We start from the raw sequence: 21097 nt of genomic DNA, 5'->3' as shown, positions 1-21097 counted from the left end.
CCTGCGTTTCAGCAAGGGAAGACACTGAAAGAAAAGATCCAACGCTGCATACAATATACATGTTTAAACAGGTTAATGTAATGCCTATCATGTAACTTTATATTTCTTATTCTTTGCCAAATTGGGCAGAGCAAAGCAGCAGCATTGTCCTTTTGGTCTAGAGCAGGTGCATGCAGAAATTCTCTTTGAACATATCGAGAGGCTCAGTTTTCTTAAGGCAGATTTAGCACTAACAGAAAGAGATCAATGAATTAATCACATCATAGAATAGCTTTTCACTGAGATACACTGCAGACTGCAGTGACAGGTATGAAAATACAGTGCTGGAGAGAAATGGGTCTCAACTCTGAATAAGGAGACAGGACATCATCATAAACCATACAACCTAAACTGCTCAGCACTCAGAAAGCAAAGCCAGGGTCATTAATAATGTGTGTTCTGTAAAGCCCAACGCAACTCCTAGCTTAAATTTCTGCTGATTACTGCTCCATTTGGACTGTAGCCCTACAAGAGCTCATGTAATACAAGCATAAGCAATGGTGCACTTAGAGCGGTCATCTTCACAACCTGAGCATTTTTGGTTGCTGTCATGTACCATAGAAGACACCTTCCATCACAGCAGGAAAGCTGCATAAATTGAGTATGCTCAATGGGCAGAAGACATTTCACCATTTACAATCAATTTGTCATCCACTTATACATCATATACAGCTGCCCACGTATTCATTCCCAACTATTGTCCAGTTTTCTATACTTACAGCTCTTTAATTTAGCCAAGCTTAACTGAATTTGGACTATGAATTTGTGAATATGTGAAGCTTGAGTGGACAACATGACCTTACTCATTAATATGTATGAGAATTGTAATACAAATGTGAAATTTTTCTGTGAGGCCATATAAGTATCAGATAAGGCCACCATTCTCATTAGTTGTACAGCCAGGGACAGCAGTTGAAGTGTAAAGTTTTACCTGTGCTCTTTGAAGTTGACTTAATTGTTTCACATAAAGTCCTTTTGTACAACAGTAATGCTCATGAATGGTTGATACATAAGTTGTGAGTACCCACCTCAAAGTACAAAGAAGTGCTTGGGTTCTCATCTGTAAATCCAGTTTACAGACATGGCAGTAAACACACTGCTGAGGCAGTATAGGAAATAGACACCTGGATGATATAAACATCAGAGGTTTAAAGGCAGCACATTACCGTCTGGAACTGCAGGGGTCACCGCAGAGAGGGCATTTTTCACACATTTGGCCCGAAGCCCCTGGATGGGTGCAAGTACATGTCCCACAGATGCATTCACCTCTCCCACTGCACAGTGTCCCATCCTCAGCGATGCAGGCGCTGGTACCAGTTGTGCAATTACAGTATTCACCAGTCCATCCACTGTGGCACTTGCATTCCCCACAGTCACAATCACCATTGCCTGGAAAAACATTTATTATACTTCAAATCAGTCACTAATAATTCAAAAATAATTCTGAAGGGTGATCTTTAAAATTATTCTCTTTAACAGAAAATATTTTGCTCTCTTCAACTCTTCTTCCAAACATCTTTATTTCTCTCCCAGAGTCTGCGGTTTTAAGTCAGAGGATCAGATTTTTGCCTAGACTGGCTGTGAGCCAGTGCAGCTCCATTCTCTTTAGTGGAGTCCTCCGTGCAGATCTTGTCTCCTGGCAGTGCACGACCTAATTTGTAAGCACTTCCGATTTATAATGGCATAGCCGAAACTATTTTAAGTCTAAAGACCTTTCACAACTAGCAACTCTTTATACGGAGTTGATTGCTACTGAATATATGACGAAAACTCAAAGCTCCCAGCTAAGGCTGAGCCCGCACAGCTCCGGGCGCGGACGCTCAGACCAGTCCCGAGGGCCCGTACCTGCGCACTGCAGCCCCCGGTGCCTGGGGCAGGAGAAGTCGTTGCACTCGCAGCGGGGCCCGTAGACCTTTCCGTAGGGGGACGGGTGGCACAGGCAGCGGCCGCAGTAGCAGTCGCCTCTCCCGCTGCAGGAGCTGTGCTCGGCCGGGCCCCTGCAGGAGCTGGCGCCCAGGGAGCTCTCGTGGCACTCGCAGCGCGGCCCCACGTAGCCGGGGCTGCACACGCACACCCCGCACTGCAGGGAGCCTTTCCCTTGGCTGCACTTCGGGCTCTTCTCCTCGGCCTTGGCCTGACAGTTGCAGCTGCAGAGGGGGTGGATTTCCATCTCCAGCATGTCACTGAGCCCCACAGGTTTTATCTTGATAAGCCTTCTGGTTTTTTCGCAAGAAGAGAGACTTACGGTCACATTGAAAGAGACCTGGAGGAGAGAATGAAGGCTGCTGGGAGCACAGGGAACTCTGCAGGGTGTTCAGAAGTGCATGCAGAGGACACAGCGAGAGGGTCATAGACACTGCCTGCTTTTTGACTTGTCTGAAGGAAGATCGTTTAATAAAGAGCAAACTCTGCCTTGGTGTCCTAAATTACATGAACTTCATGTCTTTGGAAAATAGGTTCTTCACTTACCGTATCTCCCACTTTCACATGAGAGCATTTCCTCTGATGCGGAAAAAAGGTCCCATTGTTACAGATGGCCGTGAAGGAGAGATCGAGCCCTTCCGTCTCTCCCAGGATCTCCAATTCAACCTCAGACCTCAGCTCCTTCAAGGAAAAAAGCATGAGATAAACGGAGTGATAACACTGCCGCCCACGTGCTGCCACTGCTCCACGTCTGTGTAAGGTGGACTGTAATTTATCCTGGCTTACATAGGAGCACACTTGTGCTTGGGCACTTTGTTTGCAGAACCCCCTATTGCAAGAAAAATGGGGAATGAGCAAAATGAAGCAAATGCCAACAGACCCAGTTTTCAGTGGAAAGCACTGGTGGTATCACTTTAATGTCCGCTATCACAGGGCTCGTTTCCTGCCCTTCCAGGAGAACAAATTCAATGTTTTATTAAATCACTTTTCATAACTCTGCTGACTGATGCAGGTTTTCTTTTCGGTCTGGACTTTCTGAGGAGTGGATTTGTTTCCCTGATTGCATTGCAAGGTCTGGGCTTTTCCTGATTAGCCAAACTGTGTCAATATTGCTCCCTCCCTTCCTTTCTTCTCACAATGGAAATTCCTGCTTCATGAGCTGTTTGTGCTCTTTTAGCCTGTATTCAACAACATCCCCATTATTTAAATCAATTTGTTCAATCAAACTTCCATTTTGTAAGTCACAAACTGTCTTTCTGAAATTGCTCATACTAGGCATCTGTATTTTAAGTCCTTAAAATATTTTATAGCAACTTTGCTTACACAACCTTAATCCAAAGCCTATCACAGGCCTTGGGGAAATTCCCTGTGACTTCATTGGTCTGTGGATTCAGTAAATGGAAATTTTTCAAAAGTACCTCATCAGCTGCTGAGAAGACACCTCACTAACTTGACTTCGTGCTCATGGAAGTTTAATTGCTTGCAAAATACCCCCTGCCCTTCAATCAGAGCACAGGGAACTTGCTGACCTTACTTCAGTGAGTCATTCCACTCAAGGTAATAGGATGACTCACTGGAGTAAAGGTCTGGTGGGGTAAATCACAGTAAAAATAGAATAGGTATAAACCTGCATGGACGACTCCCTGTCCTATGAACATGTTCTGGATTCCTAGGAAATTTGTCTTAGGGTTGTAAAATTGTGCCCTTGGTATCAGGTTTGTAATGTTGGTGGCTTTGGTAGCTTTGGATATTTCCAAATTTCCATTTCCATTTGATTTGGAGGTAGGTGCTTGTGTTGCTATTGAAACAATGCAGAGTTGTCAATAATAATTTGTTTGCTAAAACTGGGCTCTCCCAAAAGGACCCAAACCAGCAAATCTCTAGGTAAAGCTGTGACTGTGGGCATGTGCTTCTGTTACAGGAGGTATCACCAGTATCTCTCTTCCCTCTTCCACGAGCTGCAAAATTACAAGGTTCAGAGTGCAACTGTGAGAGAAAATGAAGTGCTGCTGAACACCAAATTGTAATGGTTTGAATTCTGGGGTCTGTATTGGGTCGTTTGAATGTACCTTGCTATCGTGAGAGATCAAATTGTGCATCTTACAGCACTGAAAAGGAATACAAACTGATAAATTTGAGGATTTTAGATCTTAATATCTGTGAGCATTTCTACTGATATTTTAAAACTACTAAGCTGTCTGGCCATAGTTTGAGGACAAATACCAGACAGTTAATAGCAAACAGTAGCTTTAAGTCATTCACAGAAAAACATTTGCGGTTCAAAAAATTTTCTGAATGGAACAACAAATAGAGAAGTACTAAATACTTGTGGCCTTGTGTTACCTGTCCTTTTGATAACATTATTTCTTTGTTCTCATTTTTGTGTAAGGATTAAAAACTGGAAAAAAGGGTAATTTTTCCTGAAACTTGAAATTCTTGGAATGGCTTTAATCAAATGGCCTGCTATTTTAGCCTACAGATCTGCAACACAAAGTTGTGCAGAATTCAATGCTAAACAAAACAGGCTGAAATATGCTTACAGTAGAAAATGAACCATGCTTGGAAAGAACATGAGAACTCCTTGCAACAAATATTTTGACAGCTCAGATTTTCTTAACTTGCTTACTTCCTCTCTGAAGCTTTTATATGGCAACACATGGTGAATGGCATTAGCAAACCTTGTGTTTGCACAGTAGATAAACATTCAAAACCATTTAAAAAGTGTTAAAAGATTTAGCCTAACTCTACTCCCAGGGGGCAAAAAATTATTTATTCCTTTTCTTGTGACTGAAGAAGCAGAGAGACAGGACATTGAATTACACTTCTGAGAATATAATGAAAAGTTTCTAACAAAAGTAGCATTAGTTCTGTTTTGCATGTAATTTTCAACTGTAGGTTTCCTGTCATTTTCTTCTTCACAGCAGAAAAAAAATTCAGATACCTTTATTCCTGTCAAATAAAGTGTTTTAGTGCTTCCTGCTTGGAAGATTTTCTATCACAAAACAGTAAGATTGTTAACCTTTAAGGTTAAGTGTAATAAAATGGACTTTGGGAAATTTTAAGTGTGACCTGTTGCTACTTGCACCCTTTTTACATCTTGAAAGAACTATGGGATTGTAAGAACGTGTGTGCAGCTCTGGTGAATGGTCCAGACATGCTGTGCCTGGATGAGGTTGTGACAAGTTATAGCCCAAAGGCAGGAGCACCCTTCCTGCAGTCACCTCCCTGCCACTCCTGCAGTGCAGCAAGCACAGAGCTCAGAGCTCTCTCCAAACCATGGAACAGATGAAAACAGGATCAGCCAAAACAGCTCAGGAGCTGCATCGTGGCCACCACTGCCACTCTGGCCCCTGCTCTGCTCAAAGCATGCAAAAAGCAGCTAAAAAGCCAACAGAACCAGGAGGCTGAGGACAAAGAAGAGGACAGAACCGTGCCTTTGTATAAAAGTTAGTGTGCCCTGTACTGTGTACTGCAAGCTCTTGTGGGCTCCACATCTCAGGAGGCACTCATGAGAGTCAGGGAGGGTAAAGAGACGGTCAGATAAAGTTACCTAGGGGATGGAGCAGCCAAGGAGAGACTTAAAAGACTGGGACTCTAATCTGTAGAGAAGATTGGGGGTGTGGAAGGTGTCTCAGTGACACAATATAATGAAATTATGAAGACACAAAAATAAGGTGAATGCAGAGGTGTTATTCACCAAACCCTACAACTCGTGAACTAAGGTGCACTCAGTGAAAATTTAGAGCGTAAGAAGTAGGTTGAAATAGGAATAAGAAAATCATGCCTTGACACAGTGCAACTGAACCCCTTCTTTTCATAGAAGGCAACAGAGGCTAAAAATATCAGCAGGTTGAAAAAGGAGAGTAGGAAAAAAATCATGGGCCATTGAACATAAGCAGATGCTAATGAGAAGAGGCAAGGATTCACTCTTCACATTTTCAATATTCCAGTGAGGCATCATTCCCCACCTATGTTGCAGCAAAAGCACCAGGACACAGGACTGGACAATTTTTGTGTGTTTTTCCATTTCTTACTGACAACAAAATGGTATTTTAGCCGTTAAATGTAGGAACCTGTGTCTATACATTTGACTGCCAGCTTGAAGAAATGCTGATAGGAACCAGATGTGACTAGCAGCAGGTTGGAATCCAGAAATGAAATTCTGTTGCCACTCAAAGTTTAGCAATAACTTTGCTCATAAGAAAACTTTCTCATCTTTATTTATTATGATTTTTACACTCCCAAGGTAAACCCTGAAGTTCTCTCCTTACATAATTTTTCATAATATGGAGAATCTCCTGGTATTTTGCATTTCATTTTAAAAAGTCTTGATTCAGGAATTGCATTGCCTTCATTGCTTTTATAAGACTTAGAAGAATTTGTTTTCCATCCTATCACAAAGACCAAAGTAAATTTGGCACAGTGATGACTATCCTTTTCAGTTGATAGAAGGAAGAGCAGAAAAAAAAGCAAGGAAAGAAAGAGAAGCTATTTTCAAAGAGTTATTTGTCATTGTAGACAACTGGTAGAGCAGGTTTTTAATAAAAATGGGCTGAGACAGAACAGAGGAATCTTTGGAATATCAGCATATTTGTAAATTAATGTATCTGTATAAAAATCTGTACAACTGCCTAAAAACATTCCTCTGACAGAAGAGAACTGGGTACCCAGGATGTGTTTTACAAACAAAGCTCTGAAGAGCAGCGCTGTGTTTATGTTCCTGACATCATTACAGTATATCTTTGTATTAAACAAACCCATTCAAGTCCTGGCATTACCTAAACAAACCCATGTTGGCTCCTATGTTCCTCTTTTTAAAAACCTCAGAACAGCCTCGCAGAGGCAGCATCAAATTGCTAAAGCAGAGAAGAGCACTGAGTGCAGAACAGTGTTTTTCCCAACAGATATTCCTGCAAAGCAATTGTTTGTCTGCTCTGGTGGCAGCTACGAACAGAGAGAGAGCTGAGGCCCTGTTGAGATGTGGAACTGAGAGACCTGAATATTAAAGAAGGCTTAAGAGTAGGTATAAAATAGAGGAATGTGAAGAAGGCAATGCGGATGACACACTGATGTTCAGCATTCCAGCAGATCTAAGGATTGACAGGTTATAGGAATTTTGTTTCTGAGCTTACTTAATCCTCAGAGTGAACACTTTTCCTGTTAAGGTCAGCACCTAACATTAAAAATAATGTAATCAGTTCATAAAAGGAATCAAAGACACTTCTTTTTACCAAACTGCAAACCAATGCCGAACATGTAAACATGAAAGAAGAAACTGCATTGTAACCATCTTACCTGATATGCAGCAATGATCAGCTGGAGAATATTTCCAGAATCCTTCTGTAGTCGTCCAACAGTAGCTCCAGGAATAAGCTTTGCATAATTCTGGAAATATGAAAAATTAATTTAAAGCACAACAAAGTCTAGACGACAAGGAGCTACCATCTAAAAACAACCCAAACCCAAAGAAAGAAAAAAAAGAAAAAACCACCCCCCAAACAAACAAACAACTACCCAAACCAAACCAAACTAGCAAACAAAAAAAAAAAACCAACCATAAAAAAGAAGGAGCTGGCAGCAAAACCAAGTACGTTGAAGCCAACTGAAATAAATGACAGTGACATTTTCAAGGATTCTTGAAGTCTCCATTGCACATGTCTTAATGAAAAAGTCAGATGGAGAAGAGCTGGTTTCATTTAAAATTCATTGAACATATATTGTTAAATCATCTCTGTGTGACCGGAAGTTTGATACTATAGTATTCTTCAAGCTCTAATTTTTCAAATTTAGAGGGAAGGTATGTTTTATCAACAGTTGTATTTCTCTTTAAAAAAATATTCAGAAACAGATTCAGCTGCTCAACTCTTGTGGCACTGCTCAAGAGTCTTGGACAATACATTCAGCAACTGCAGTCACATTTTTATCTTTGCACATGTATCTCAATGCTCTGTGGCTCTCATGGGTTTTATGTGGAATTTCTGTGCATAATACATTGCCTGTTTAGCAATTTATTTTAGTGATAAGTTTTTTTTTTCTTTTTGCATTAAGTTGCACTGTGACACTAACATGATATCTGACAGCTAGACTTTAAATACAGTGAATTAAGATTTGTTTTGCCTGATTGTTAACTACATGAATTTCCCTTGCATTAATCCATGCTTTTGGAAAGCAATGTGTTCATTATTTAAAAAAAGCATTGTAGCACTAGTTTTTCTTTACACATTTTCATTTCAATGCTGTTATTTTAAATAAAAATATCCAGAGAACTATTAATAAACATGGGTAATTTGATACTCTTATATTCTTCTTATCCTTCATATCTCCAAAAGCTCTGTGATTACTTTATGTATTATGTATGGAATAGTTGTCATTCATTAGATTTCTAGTGCTGTTGTAAATCAGTGGGATTAACTGCATTTTATGTTACAGCTGGTGACTTTGCATTCCTGACTCTTCCTGTGATTAGTGGCCTCTCAAGGATTCTTGGAATATTGAAACTCTTGTTTCATACATGTGGACCTTCTGAGAAAAAAGATGACAAATTTAATTTGGAATTTAAAATACAGTCCCCTTTAATCTGTGGTATGCAAAACAAACAGCAGGGATATGCTGCTCTGAACACTTTGGTTGATCTCTCCTCTATGAACTAAAATTTTCTGCATGGTGATACAAGGATGGAGTTTCAAGCCCAGGCCAAGTGTGTGTCTCCAGTCCATTGGTTAAACCACACCTCTTATCAAATATTTCTGTTCAGCCATTGCCAAGGTGAGGCAGATGGATGCTTTTGGGCTGCTACTATTGCAAAACATCCAAAGGATATGGAATTTAGGCCTTTGGCAAATATTCATTAAAAGGTGAACTGCCATTTTCTAGGGATACTCTGATTTGTGTAAAAGAAATTTGACAATTATATATTTGAGCTCAGTGAGGTTATGTCTGTATTTTAGCAGTGTAAATGATAGAAGAATTTTGATCATAAATAGTGTTCCACACCAAATATACAAAAGTAATTTGAAATTCTGTATGAGTGTAGAGACTAGAGTATTTTTAGTTCAATTTTCAGCAGTGCAGTGTGGCCTGAAACTCTATTTCTCCTGTGATATAAAAAGAAATAATTCATACAAAAAAGAGTAATTTTTGTTTCCAAATAAATGCTGCTTAGTCAGGACTAAAGATGGAGACTTTCCCTTACCTAAGTTTGAATACATTTTTAAAGAATTCTACTTGAAAACAGATAATATCAGCAATAGTAACAACTACTTAATGAAAGCTTAAAGACCGCTGTTTTCTTGCTTCTGCTTTGGCAAGACTCAGCTGAGACTAATGATGCTAGAAGTTAAACCTACAAGGGTATATTATAAAATACCATTGTTGGTTTGTTGGTTTGTTTGGGGTTTTTTTTTTAATCTTTTTAAAAATAATCTCAAATTATTAGGGTGCAGTGTAAAGAACTTTCTCTTTTCTCTTGCATGAGATCTAAATGATCTCTTGAGGTTACTGTGCAGTAGACTTTTTGGGTGCGTGGAAGGTTCAAAAGCAACATCAGCTGTTACAAGCATAGGTGTTCTGTGCTTGTGCCACCCCTAATATTTTGTTAGATAATAATACACATGTAAGTGGATAAACTGAACATTCAGTTGAAGAGGATCAAGAATATTACATGGCTGAATTATTTTGGGATAAATTGTTGGGGATTATACAGAGCTAGAAATACAAAATACATATTTGACAGTCTGAACACTGCTCTTAAGACTAATGGAATCTATCAAGTCTATTTAAAGAGGTGCTTTCTATGTCGTCACAGTAATTTTAAGGTAAGTTTGTCCCTAAGAACTCAATTATAAATAGCAATAGTCAGTATTGGTATCTGATGTAATTAGAAGCTGAATTCAAGTAGATTTGAGATGAGATATTTGGGGAGAGTCTTTCCACCTCAAACGATAAATGGAAGGTTTTTTTGAGGGAGACTACAGAATCTCCACCTCTAAAGCTTTTCAAGAGAAGTGAAACACCAAAACTTTTAGAGTTTAGAGTTCTCTGCCACCACTTCCAGGCTACTTGAGCAAGGGCCTTACCACAAGAGTAATTTTCATTGTCTTGCTATGGTTTTTTTACACTCTTAAGCACAGATACTGGTTATTTATATTCATATTACAAATTTGCATCACCGAGATGAAAACATGGCAATATTTATTTCCCTGTTTGCACATCCTACATAGACCCTCTAAAGGTAATTGTTGTCTGTAAAAGCTGCAGTGTGACACCTGTGTATGATTTTCATACTTGCTTTGACTGATTTTTCACATCACGTACAGGACAAAAAGCAGCCCATAGCAAATGCAGCTCTCCATATTAGTGAAAGAAAGCAGTATTAAAGATGAAATCAGCAGATAGATTATATTCAGTGGGATTACTGTACACCTGATAAGATAGAAGGTAGTTGTACTTTATTTTTTCTAACAAAGTAACAAGAGCAAACCATTCCCTAGCTGGGTTAACCATGATTTGTATTTTGTGTTAGCTATAAGCTGTTGTTTAGTGTTCCCCATTACCAAAGGGGCCCTCTTGGTAACTTTACTGATATAAGACACAGGGATACTGAAATAGAAACATCTTGGTAAGAGTGCTGGTGGCCAACTTCTATGTTGCCCACAAGCAATTTCCAAGGTAACATACAGTGCCATCAGCAAGAAAAATTTTCTTTGGACAAAAAACCCCCTCTGTAAATCAAATAGGTATTTCCAAACTACCTTCCTAGAACAGCCTTATTCGTGAAGCACCTATTTAAAAAAGCACATATAAGGAAAAAATATTTCACCTGTCATTAATTGGATCTCTATTAAGAAATTGTTGAAGCCACTGCATTTGTAAGTGATCGACTTCTACTGTTATCAATCTAAATTTTCATGATCTAGGTCAGTATTCAATACTGAGTCTTCAAAAACTCAAGACAGTCACTGCTTCAAGACACAGAGTGTTCCTTCCCTTGTCAAGGCTGTAATCTGAGAATCAGTTTATGCAATTTGTGACTCTTGTCACTTTTGTCAAACAGCTGGAGCATCAGTCTTACTCAAAACAGCTCCACCCCTGTAATCAGTTGCAGAAGTACTGGAGGGTCTTCCCTGGGTTACACAGAGGACAGAAATAGAAAACCATCCTATTGGTGACTACCTCAAGGACTCAGCTGCACTCTCTTTTTCCCTACCCTTTCTTTCCTATTTTCCATGTGGTGATCACAGCAGAGGAACACCTCTCCTCATTGCTGTATTTCTGGTGTTAATACAGAGTGTTTTTCAAAGGCTTCGCCTTCAGAAAGTTGGTCTTTTTGTATCAGCATTGTATCAGCAGGATCATCTTTATTGGCTTCCTCTCAACCAAGCTGAAAAAATTTGGATGAACAATTTCTCTCTGCTTGTCCCCTTTCACACCAGCGGGGTGTAGCTAGGCAGCCAAGCTTGGGCTGCAAACCCCCTTATTACCCATGATGAACTCTTATTTAGAATCTCTTTTAGTGTTTGAAGATTTTTTCCCAGGAGTAGGGCTGGACAGAAAATGAAATAAGAATTGAAAGAAAATCAAGAAAAACAAAACAAAACAAAAAACCAAGAAAAACAAAACAAAACCCACAAACAAACAAACAAACAAACAAAAAACCCCCAACAAACCAAACCCCCAACAAACCAAACCAAGATTTCAGAGCTGACCCTGTTTCAGGTATATTCTTGTTTTATAAAAGTAAGAAAAGGTTCAGCTCTCCTCTAGACTTATAAAATACAAAAGGCTAATCACAATGATTACACTGAATAGTTTAGCAATGCATAGTTTGTCAATCCTTGACTTAAAGGATTGGTTTGATTCAATTTGAAATTTGATTTAAAAGTTACCTTAGAACACCAAAATCAATACATGAAGAAGCACTTAAGCAGAAGAGCTTTCCTCTGATATACAATTGCCTAGTTATTTTTATCCCATAAATATCTTGTAGAATTCAGTCTAGTACTAGAATTACAGTCTTAGTACTAGAATTACTGTATCAGCTGCGAAAAAAGGTGAACTTTAAAACATTGTCAAACTGAACATTTCAGTTTGCTTACCTCATATATATGAACTTGCTCATTTGTTACAGCAAAAATTAAAAGAACATTGTTTTGCACGAGTTTGTCAATTAATTGTCCAATTGTGGGATACTCCTGCAAACAAACAAAAGAGAGGCACATTAATCTCTTTCTCATGTGTTTTCAGTTCCTGTCTCCCATGAAAGACACATTCAAGTGATCATAATGAACACTTTGTGTAGTATAAACTTTAATTAGGAATACATGTATACAAAATAAAAGATAGCACATATAATTCCCTCACATTGTTTTTAAGGAAACCCCTCTGTGAAAAGTACAGAGCCAGATTCCGTAGTGGGGAATCAGTATCATCTGTGTTATATATCCGTATTTAATTCAAAGAACAACATTGCACCAGAGCAATTGAGTATTTGTCAAACACAAGAGTGTTTGTCCTGCAATGAACACCATCGTGTATATATTTGGTATTTTTGAACACTGAATCTTAAGCTGGTAAGTTCTTGTACAGGAACAGTGTCCAGCAAATTCCTAAACCGGTCCTGAATTCACACCCTTTCAGGGAACATAATTAATGCAAATACTGTCTTCCCTGCAAAAGGAAATACTATTTAGTTTAATTCCATGGGCTTTCCTGTTGTGGAAATCATATTTGTTCTTTCTTTTTTCTTAGTTATAATCTATCCTAATTCCATACACACACACACTGTTCTCTCTTTACTGAAACATGCAGTTACAAATAAAATAGATTACATGAAATATCTGTATTCCCCAGCTTTTACACATTTCCGTGCTAAAGTGTAATTCACTAATTTTCAAAGTGGTTTGTGTTAGTCTTTAAATTTCCAGAATGTGAGAGTGTACAAAATTTGTAGGCAATTACCAGAACAGTTGACATGGAATATTCATTATTGTGGTCCAAATGACAGTTCCCATCATTAGGAATAACAATCCCTGCCAATTTACTGTCCATCCCAAAATGGGAATCAGCATCACTCACAAACACCAGCAAATGTAGAGAATCATTCCTCCATCCAATTTTTTCCTGTCATTTAAAACACATGGGTTTAGCAAGCTATATTGCATCACAACACAGAAAAACAGTAAAATATTTGGAGAGCAGCATCTCAAAATTAAAGAATAGCCTCATTCTCAAGGAAGTATCAAAGACAACACATCTCCTAAGAGATGATGTTCATTCCATTGTCTTTGGCTGACATTTTGTTTCCCCATCCCTGTGTTTAATAACATGGGTTGGCCATGTTCATGTCAATCTGCTTACTACTCTAAACATAGTTAATAAAAAAATATTTAAACAGAAAAACAGACCCAGTAATTATACCCATATTTGGGTTTATTTGTTCCTGGCAATTAAAAGGAAACTTAGACTAAAATACTGCAATATGCATGTTTTACTTGTACAGCCAAAAGCATTTTCACACAAATTTAATGAGGCTCTTGGTTTGTGTTAAAAATTTTTGAAAAATAATCTGCCACTTTGAAATACCAACATATAATACTACAGTAGATAATACATGGAACAATACTATACCTAGAAGTTTCAATTACCTTGCAAACAGCTGCCTGCATAATTGCATCAAATCCTCCCTCTGGAGTGTCTATATTAGCAGAAATTCGCTGTCCTTTCACAATTTCATTGAATTTTTCAGCATCATTTGTTAGTGGCAAAACATTTTTATATCCAAAGGTTGGTAAGCACTCGTATGGTACACTTCTGCATGAAAAGTGAGAGAGCTTATGGATAATAGAGAGTGAAAAATTACTGGAATGGCTACTTCAGAGGCCTGCCTGGATTGGTTTTGGTCTCCCATCTCTTGTCTGTGCCTGAGAAGATTTAGTGAAAAACCTAAGATAATGAAAGAGCATTCAGTGACTTGGGCAATGGAAAAAATCTGCATAAAGGCTGGGAAACGCCTCCTTGAGCAGAGTAATTCAGCCAGTTACTGATGTGCAGCCCTTGCCATGCCCCCTGCTGTGCCTTGATCTCATATTTGGAAGCATATTGGGATCTGTAGCTCCTTATGGTGTTCAGAGACAACCACCAAGGTGCTGCAGTCCTGCTCCAGGTTGCAGAGCCCAAGGGTTAGCCAAGAGCTAGGGCAGCCAGGGGCTGGGGAGAATGCTAGGCCTTGAAGGGGGGAAAAAGCAGGTGAACAACATTGATGGCTAAATGAAGCTGGTATTCTGTGTTGGGTTTGAGTTTAGTATAGTTAATGAAATTCCTTTATATATATATATATATTCTAATAAATGAAAGAAATTAAAGAAAAAATACAAAACTACATACTGCATACCTTTTTGGTAACATATTAAGCACATTTGTAACTAGCAGCAAAAGCTAAAACTCAGACTCACTCCCAGATTCCTCTATCCTAATAATGTAAGACTCAACAGAACGATGATCAGAAGGTGAAACTAAAAGCACCAAATCTTGTTCCACAATCCGACTCATTTACAGCTGGAAGAGGGGAAAGTTTCCAGTGAAGCTGCTGAAATTAATTTTAGCCTAGAGATTATGACAGTGTTGGCATGCAAACAGATGTTGGGACTTTCCCTGCCTACCTGCAAGGGTTGTTTATTTCTGCAGCTGTAGTTTTGATGAATGGTGAAACTGGTTTTTCAACAAAAGATCCAAACCCCAGCCTAAAATTGCTTGTCAGTTTTGACATCTCTTTGGAAAGAGTTGAACCCAGTTCTTTGATTGTATTCAGATCATCATCCATGGAAGCTGAAAGATCCATGAGGTAGTAGAGATCGATTGGATAATCTTCACTCTGACGAACCTTGATCTGTATTGTTTCTTCATGTCCTATTAATGTCAGGGGAAAGTGGGATATATATCAGCACTTCTGTGCAGGAAACATGAGCAATGCCAATTTCTTCATAAACTTCTATATGGTGACAGTTCTCTGGTATTTTAAACCACCAGTAGCATTAAAAAAAAAACTTCAAAAATTGTCTGTCAACAAAGAAAATCTCAAATAAGGGTCTGAAAAATTAAAAGTAGTTCTAATGTTTGGGTTTTTCTTAACAGTTATTCAGGATTGCCATAAGCAGAGAATTAAAACTGATTGCTATAATTTGAAAAAAATATGAAAACATGCCTTCAGCAGTATGCAGCTTTAGAAAATTTAGATATGAAGCTAATTAAAACTAGAGGTAGCAGTTTGGGGTCCTACCATATCCTTTAAAAATTTAAATAAAGTCAAAGTGTGCACAGAGATTTTATTCTCAGTTCCAACACTATGACCTGACCTAACAGGTTGTCTCTTACTGTTTTTTTATTCCAAATTTTCTCCAGGAAAAATTCACATCTGACGGACCCCAAGGTAGTTCTGGAATGCTACCATAAATGTCACTGGTACCTTGTAAATCCTCAAAGCAAGATTTTATGCTGCCTCTGAGATTCTCTGTTTGCCAGACCAGCAGGGGAGAGGCACAGGAACTCAGCTGGGGAAGAGCCAGGGGCTTTCATTCTCTCTCTGCCACCTCACTGGCAGGAGAAGAGAGGGATTAAAAATATATATCCTTATTTTTATGATGTAGCCAGCATTTCTGAAAATATTCTGAACTCAGCTGAACCTAGTTTTCATGGGATGAGTCAACAGAATTTTGGACTCAACAGAGGTTTTCATCTTTATTCTGTCAAGATAATTTTTAGATTGTTGACTCCAAGAAGCTTCAGTTTATCACACTGTCTGAAATAAACCTGTGAACTGTGATGTACCTGGTCGCAGCCTCAGAGTTAATTTTTGGGGAGAAATCTGTGTGACATCAGAACTCTTCCTGTGGGATGATGCAGTTAGGGGATCATTTCTGTGAATTTCTACTTCTGAAATAGGAAACTCAATCAAATTCAACTGGCATCCTTTGGACAAAAGATTTTCCAGGGTATCACACCTCCCATGAATTCCAGATGAGTCTGTGTAATTCTAATGCAAACAGGAGAAGGAAGGGATGAGTTAAATATTTTCACTGACTAGCCACCAGCACCTGCCGGACAAAAAGTCAGTCCATTGCAGGCAATGGAAACAAAGGTGCAAGTTTGTGCAAACTAGTGCAGAACTAGATATGGGTGGCACAGAAACCCAAATTTGCCCTTCATGGGTCATGTCACACAGGTGCATAATTAATGTCACTTACACCAACCTGTTATCCTGGGAGAAACTGCTCTATTGTTGGGAAATGGGAATTGTGCCACTCACTGCATTTGGCTTCTCACAGTAATGGGAATGATAACACAAAGCCCCTCTGAGCCACTGGTTTTTCTATCACAGAACTATGCCACAAATTCACTCTTAGACAATTTTGAACTGCTGATTGAAGCATGCCATTTAATTAAAGAAGAGGTCTTGCTGGTAATGAACTCCTGGACAATTTGTGGCAAACCGTTTGTGGATACCTAGTGTTTACTGGTTCTTTTTTTCTGACCTACGTTTTCTCCTCAGCTCTCATTGAACCTGTTCACTGAAGCAGGCATCAAGTCCTTGTTCCTCTGCCTGGTGCCCAGCAATGACCACAGCCTGTCCCCATGGTTCCTCAGCACCTCTCAGCATCCCCACCACCTAAACTTGGCCCAGCATCCTCCTTGACCTTCTCCCAGCCAGAGAAAATCACAAACCTACAGCTATCAATTGGATATCTCACAGTTTATTTTCATTAGTCAATTCAAAGCATTGGTATGGATTCCTTTCCACTGCTACAGGGTAGGGACTAACCTCACATAGTGGTGAAGTTAATGGTTACTTCTACAGAGAGGTTTCTGTGCCTTATTATCATTTCCCAGAGCTATGTCTAGAATTAAGATTCTCAAAATCAGTCAGCTGTCTCCTGGAAACTGCTCTGGCCTGCGAGCCCTTTTGACCAAAACCTGGGCAATGCCTGGCAGAATCAGTTCTGAAACATTCAATTCCTGGCCGATGGTCATGGGCCCATACCATGCATCATCTCTTCTCTCCTAGGTTTGAGTAAGCAACCCACAGATCAGCCATTAAGCCACAAATATTCTCTCAATTCACTGAAATCATTGAAAAGCTTTCCATGCAAAACAAAACACATTTACTTTAAACCTATTAAAACCAGAACTATGACCCTTTTTTCCACCAAAAATTAACCTTCATGCCTGAAAATTGTCAGGGAGCTTACACATTTTGGTGGAAAAAGGGTTGAGGCTATTCTCCAGACTGAACCTGATGCCTTCGCTCAGACAAAACTCTCACCCACTGCTTCTTTAATACCTTACACAAAAATTACATGTACCATTATAAACCTTTCACAGGGAGATCCATATCATCTCCTTTAGTTACACAGTTTGTAACTTTTCAAAATGTGCGAAGAAACAACCTCATATTTCAAATACAATTACAAAGTGTGTTCTTATCCTACAGAAAACAGTAGTTTCTTTGGCGGTGCTTTTGTTTGCTCTGACACTAAAGCTCCTGTGTCTTTTGCACCCTTGATGTGCTGTTTTCTGACACTGAAATGAATGATTTTGTGAACAAAGAAGAAAAAATCATGGTCACTACAGTGAAGTTTTCAATAGTTCTACAATTTTGGGTGGGTTTTTTTGTTTGGGGGGTTTCTAAATCAATAAATTATACTGGACTCTTTTTTCCCCTGAAAATACATGGCAGTAGTCAAAATTATGTGATCCAATTCCAATAAAATCCTGTTTTATAGTACAAATATAAAAACTACTGCAAACACACTGATGTGGGGTCTTTTTGACCTCCATGGTAACATATTTTGCAAATCACAAAAGATACATTTTTAGAATTTTTTTTTAAAACACGCAGGGGTTTTTTTCTGAGATATTTCATAAAGAGTATTTTAGTCCCATGCTAAGTGTTATTTTGCTGTACACAAAAGCAATAAAAAACTGTTAGCAGCAAAGGTGCAATCTAGAAAATAAAATGAAAAAAACTTATTTCTCTAGGATTTCTGTCAAGTTTTTAGTTGTGATAGCTGTCTATCTATGCTAATGAACTAAGAGCTAGAATAGTTACTGTGAAGTTGGGAGATATTATTTAGCACCATTTATAAGAGAAAGTTTGTAAAGCAGAGATGTGAAGTCACTTGCCCAGGGTTGCACTGAACATCTGAAACAAAGGTATAGGAAACAAATCCAGATATATTTTTGAAGTCCAATGTTTTAGCCAAAACACATCTGTATCATGCAAATTATAAAGCCAACATTATTATCCTACTTAAAATCAACCACAGATTAATAATTTCTGTATGGAAGTTTTACATTTGCAAACTTTTACACTGTTGATACCTACAAACCTTCTGTTTACACTGTCTGGCTTGGCACGTAATCTGCAAGATACAGTCTGGCCTCTGACTTTGTGTCTGGTGCTTCATCATCGGTGCTGGGGTTGAGCCAACCCTCGGGCTGATGATCTGAGACCCCCTAATAACACTTCTATTTCTGCCTTAGATTTGGAAGATTGATGGTTTTGGGCTTTTTTTTTTTTTTCAAACAAGCAAACAAACAAGCATCCAAACAACCGCACTATGAATAACAGACCATGCAGAGTAGATTAAATTCCACTTCTGATCCCCAGGAAAGCTTCAATAAGTGCTGCATGCATTACAAAATCATGGGCTGACCCAATTAAGTCAATACTTCATCATTCTGAGTGACTACAAAGAGTTCAACTCTTTGAAAATTTTTTTTATCACTCTACCTCTTGCAAACACCAAGCGCAGTGTGGTCCGGAAAGCAAACAATCTTCACAAGTCACTGCACTTTCCTGAGAACAGGTCCCTGAATTTAAATCCAAGAAGATAAAAGGCTGTTAATAATATGCTTAATCATTCAATATATGAAGAAACTTGTCATTTAGAGAATCTGGGTGGTGAAAAATGCACATATTTAGCCATATTTAGGATTACTGAAAAAATTTCTTATTAACGGTAGTCCTATTGGTAAAATATTAACTCTCCAATAAAGATTAAAACCTCAGAATTGCTGGCAATTAACATACCTCCTTTTGTGTGCTTTATGGGTGGCATTCACTTAGAACATGTTCATTTGTTCCCTCCAGTGCACCTGATAGAATGTTACATGTATTTCTGGTATGGTGTAGGTAGGTAATTTCTGACATAGCCAGGGATATTAAAAGAACAGATTTATGCTCAGTCTGTATGTTTAAAATTGCTTCACTCAGCTCTGTAGATACTTGATATGATTTTTATCCATTGTGTAACTACCACAGAAACACTCAGTCATTTGTATAATATGAAAGATTCTTAGCAGATCAAACTCTGATTAGTGAAAACAAAATTGCTCGAATGTCTGTCTCTTTCAAATCTGTTGTGCCATGTAATGACCACCCAATTGTAGATGAATTGGCAGTGCAGCCCTACAGCAGTCTGTCAAAAAAAAAGTCATTAAATAGAAAGGAAAGATTAAATACAGAAGACATAAAGCTATTTTGTGTCAACTTCAAGCAAGAAATAATGCAAAATGGTTTTGAAATGGATCTCCCTGCCCCTGAGCCTTACCTTGCACATAGTTATTTCTTTGCAGAAATAGGAAACAGAGGCAAAGCAATTCAATCCCCATTCGCTTTCAGTGCTGGCTGCATGACAAAAAAATATTGGCTTGTTAATTATCGTCTGTGTAAAGGTAGAATGTTGTAAAAACCATGCATTCCTGGAGGGTATGTTTTCAGATGTCACCTACAGCGGATTGCGAGGAAACTTCAACCCCAGCAGGACGGACCATGAACAAAAGTGAAAACAAGGGCTACCTGGGCAGGTAAAGAGGACAAGCTGTGCACACAGTAACGTGAACATGGTTATCACTTCCTTGTTTTCCTGGACTCCTTATAAGGCATACGGGGAAAATTCATTCAGGTGAAGATTTCTGTCAGTCCCAGTCACTCTGGGTCCTAGAGCAACTCAGCCAAGAGACGTGTACAACAACCCTTTTAAGGCTCCTTCCAAATAACACCTTTAATTGTGCCCTGAGGGGAGATGGATCACTAAGATTGCCAAGTGAGTATACCTGGAAAGAAGTAAAAATCCCATTTTTTCAGATTTCCTGATGTGGAGGGAAACTCATAAAGGCAGTTGTGAAAAAAACCCAACCACCAAACCAAACAAAAAAACCCAACCAAACCCAAACCAAAACAAAAACACCCCAACAACAAAAAAACAAAAAATGCAAAACCAAAAGAGCAGAGATTTTAATCACAGATTAAAATTGAGAACTTCACCTCATTACTTCAAGATACCAAGTACATTGATTTTATTAACATTCCAAACTGAAAGGGAAATGCTGCAGTTGTGGGGCTTTCTTTTTTAATATATAGAAGAAGGAATAATTTCATTCCCAGTACAGCAACTGACTTGAAAAAGGAATCATGTCAGCCTTAACTCTGCCTAATAAGTGGCCAAATATTCTACAGCACAGAAAAAACTGCATAACAAGTTATTGCTACCTCTCCTCCTCCTTCCCAACCTGAAATGAATGCAACATATGTATTTATCACCTTATTAAAAGGAAATGAAATTGCTTATTTCCAGATTTCATCTCTTCTCATCTTTTTATGTTCTGCTATTGTCTATTTTGAAACTCATTTGTTCAAGACAAGTCCTGTCTTTTCATAAGGATTTGCAATAGTGAAAGTAGGGATGGGTCTGTATTAGTTAAATTCAACGTGTCTGAAACATTCCTGGGCATTGAGGCCAACTGGCACAGAAAGACCTGAGTTTATGATTGCAAAGTGCCTATCGGGACCAATCTAGCAACCAAATTGTGCCCAGAAATTGTTTGCAGTGAGTGTTAATTGGAAGAGGTCAAATTCATGCCAGGGAGCATTTGAACAGTCTAATAGCATAGACAATCTCATTCTAGTGCCTGGACATATTCCCAGGCACATCCAATTTTACTAGTATTTACACAGACTATAAGTAGTTTCAATAGCAACCCACACTGGATTACATCAGGACTACCTTTGCTCTGCCCTTGTGTTCCCACCCCTTTGCTCTTACTAGTCAGTGTTCTTGTCCAAACATGCCGCGTTTCAAAC

The 21097-nt window shown here is 38.7% G+C and overlaps 1 protein-coding gene across 1 annotated transcript in view; it reads right to left on the bottom strand.

Moving 5' to 3' along the window:
• Positions 1 to 19760, bottom strand: part of ITGB6 (integrin subunit beta 6) — a 30027-nt gene extending 10267 nt beyond the window's left edge. The window contains exons 1-12 of the mRNA XM_066189261.1: positions 19747 to 19760; positions 19566 to 19638; positions 18746 to 18825; positions 15784 to 15988; positions 14619 to 14865; positions 13605 to 13770; positions 12919 to 13080; positions 12057 to 12152; positions 7258 to 7347; positions 2509 to 2643; positions 1885 to 2302; positions 1206 to 1428 (exon numbers count right to left, since the gene is read on the bottom strand). Coding sequence (XP_066045358.1) covers positions 1206 to 1428; positions 1885 to 2302; positions 2509 to 2643; positions 7258 to 7347; positions 12057 to 12152; positions 12919 to 13080; positions 13605 to 13770; positions 14619 to 14865; positions 15784 to 15988; positions 18746 to 18825; positions 19566 to 19626 — 1883 coding nt within the window. The 5' untranslated portion in view covers positions 19627 to 19638; positions 19747 to 19760. The remainder of the gene's footprint in view (positions 1 to 1205; positions 1429 to 1884; positions 2303 to 2508; positions 2644 to 7257; positions 7348 to 12056; positions 12153 to 12918; positions 13081 to 13604; positions 13771 to 14618; positions 14866 to 15783; positions 15989 to 18745; positions 18826 to 19565; positions 19639 to 19746) is intronic.
• Positions 19761 to 21097: the final 1337 nt, after the last annotated feature.

The sequence above is a fragment of the Chamaea fasciata genome, unplaced genomic scaffold, assembly GCF_029207755.1.
Source record: "Chamaea fasciata isolate MVZ Bird 193981 ecotype frontalis unplaced genomic scaffold, bChaFas1.0.hap1 SCAF_8, whole genome shotgun sequence".
NCBI classification, from domain to species: domain Eukaryota; kingdom Metazoa; phylum Chordata; class Aves; order Passeriformes; family Sylviidae; genus Chamaea; species Chamaea fasciata.
This window is presented reverse-complemented; position numbering and strand designations above follow the sequence as displayed.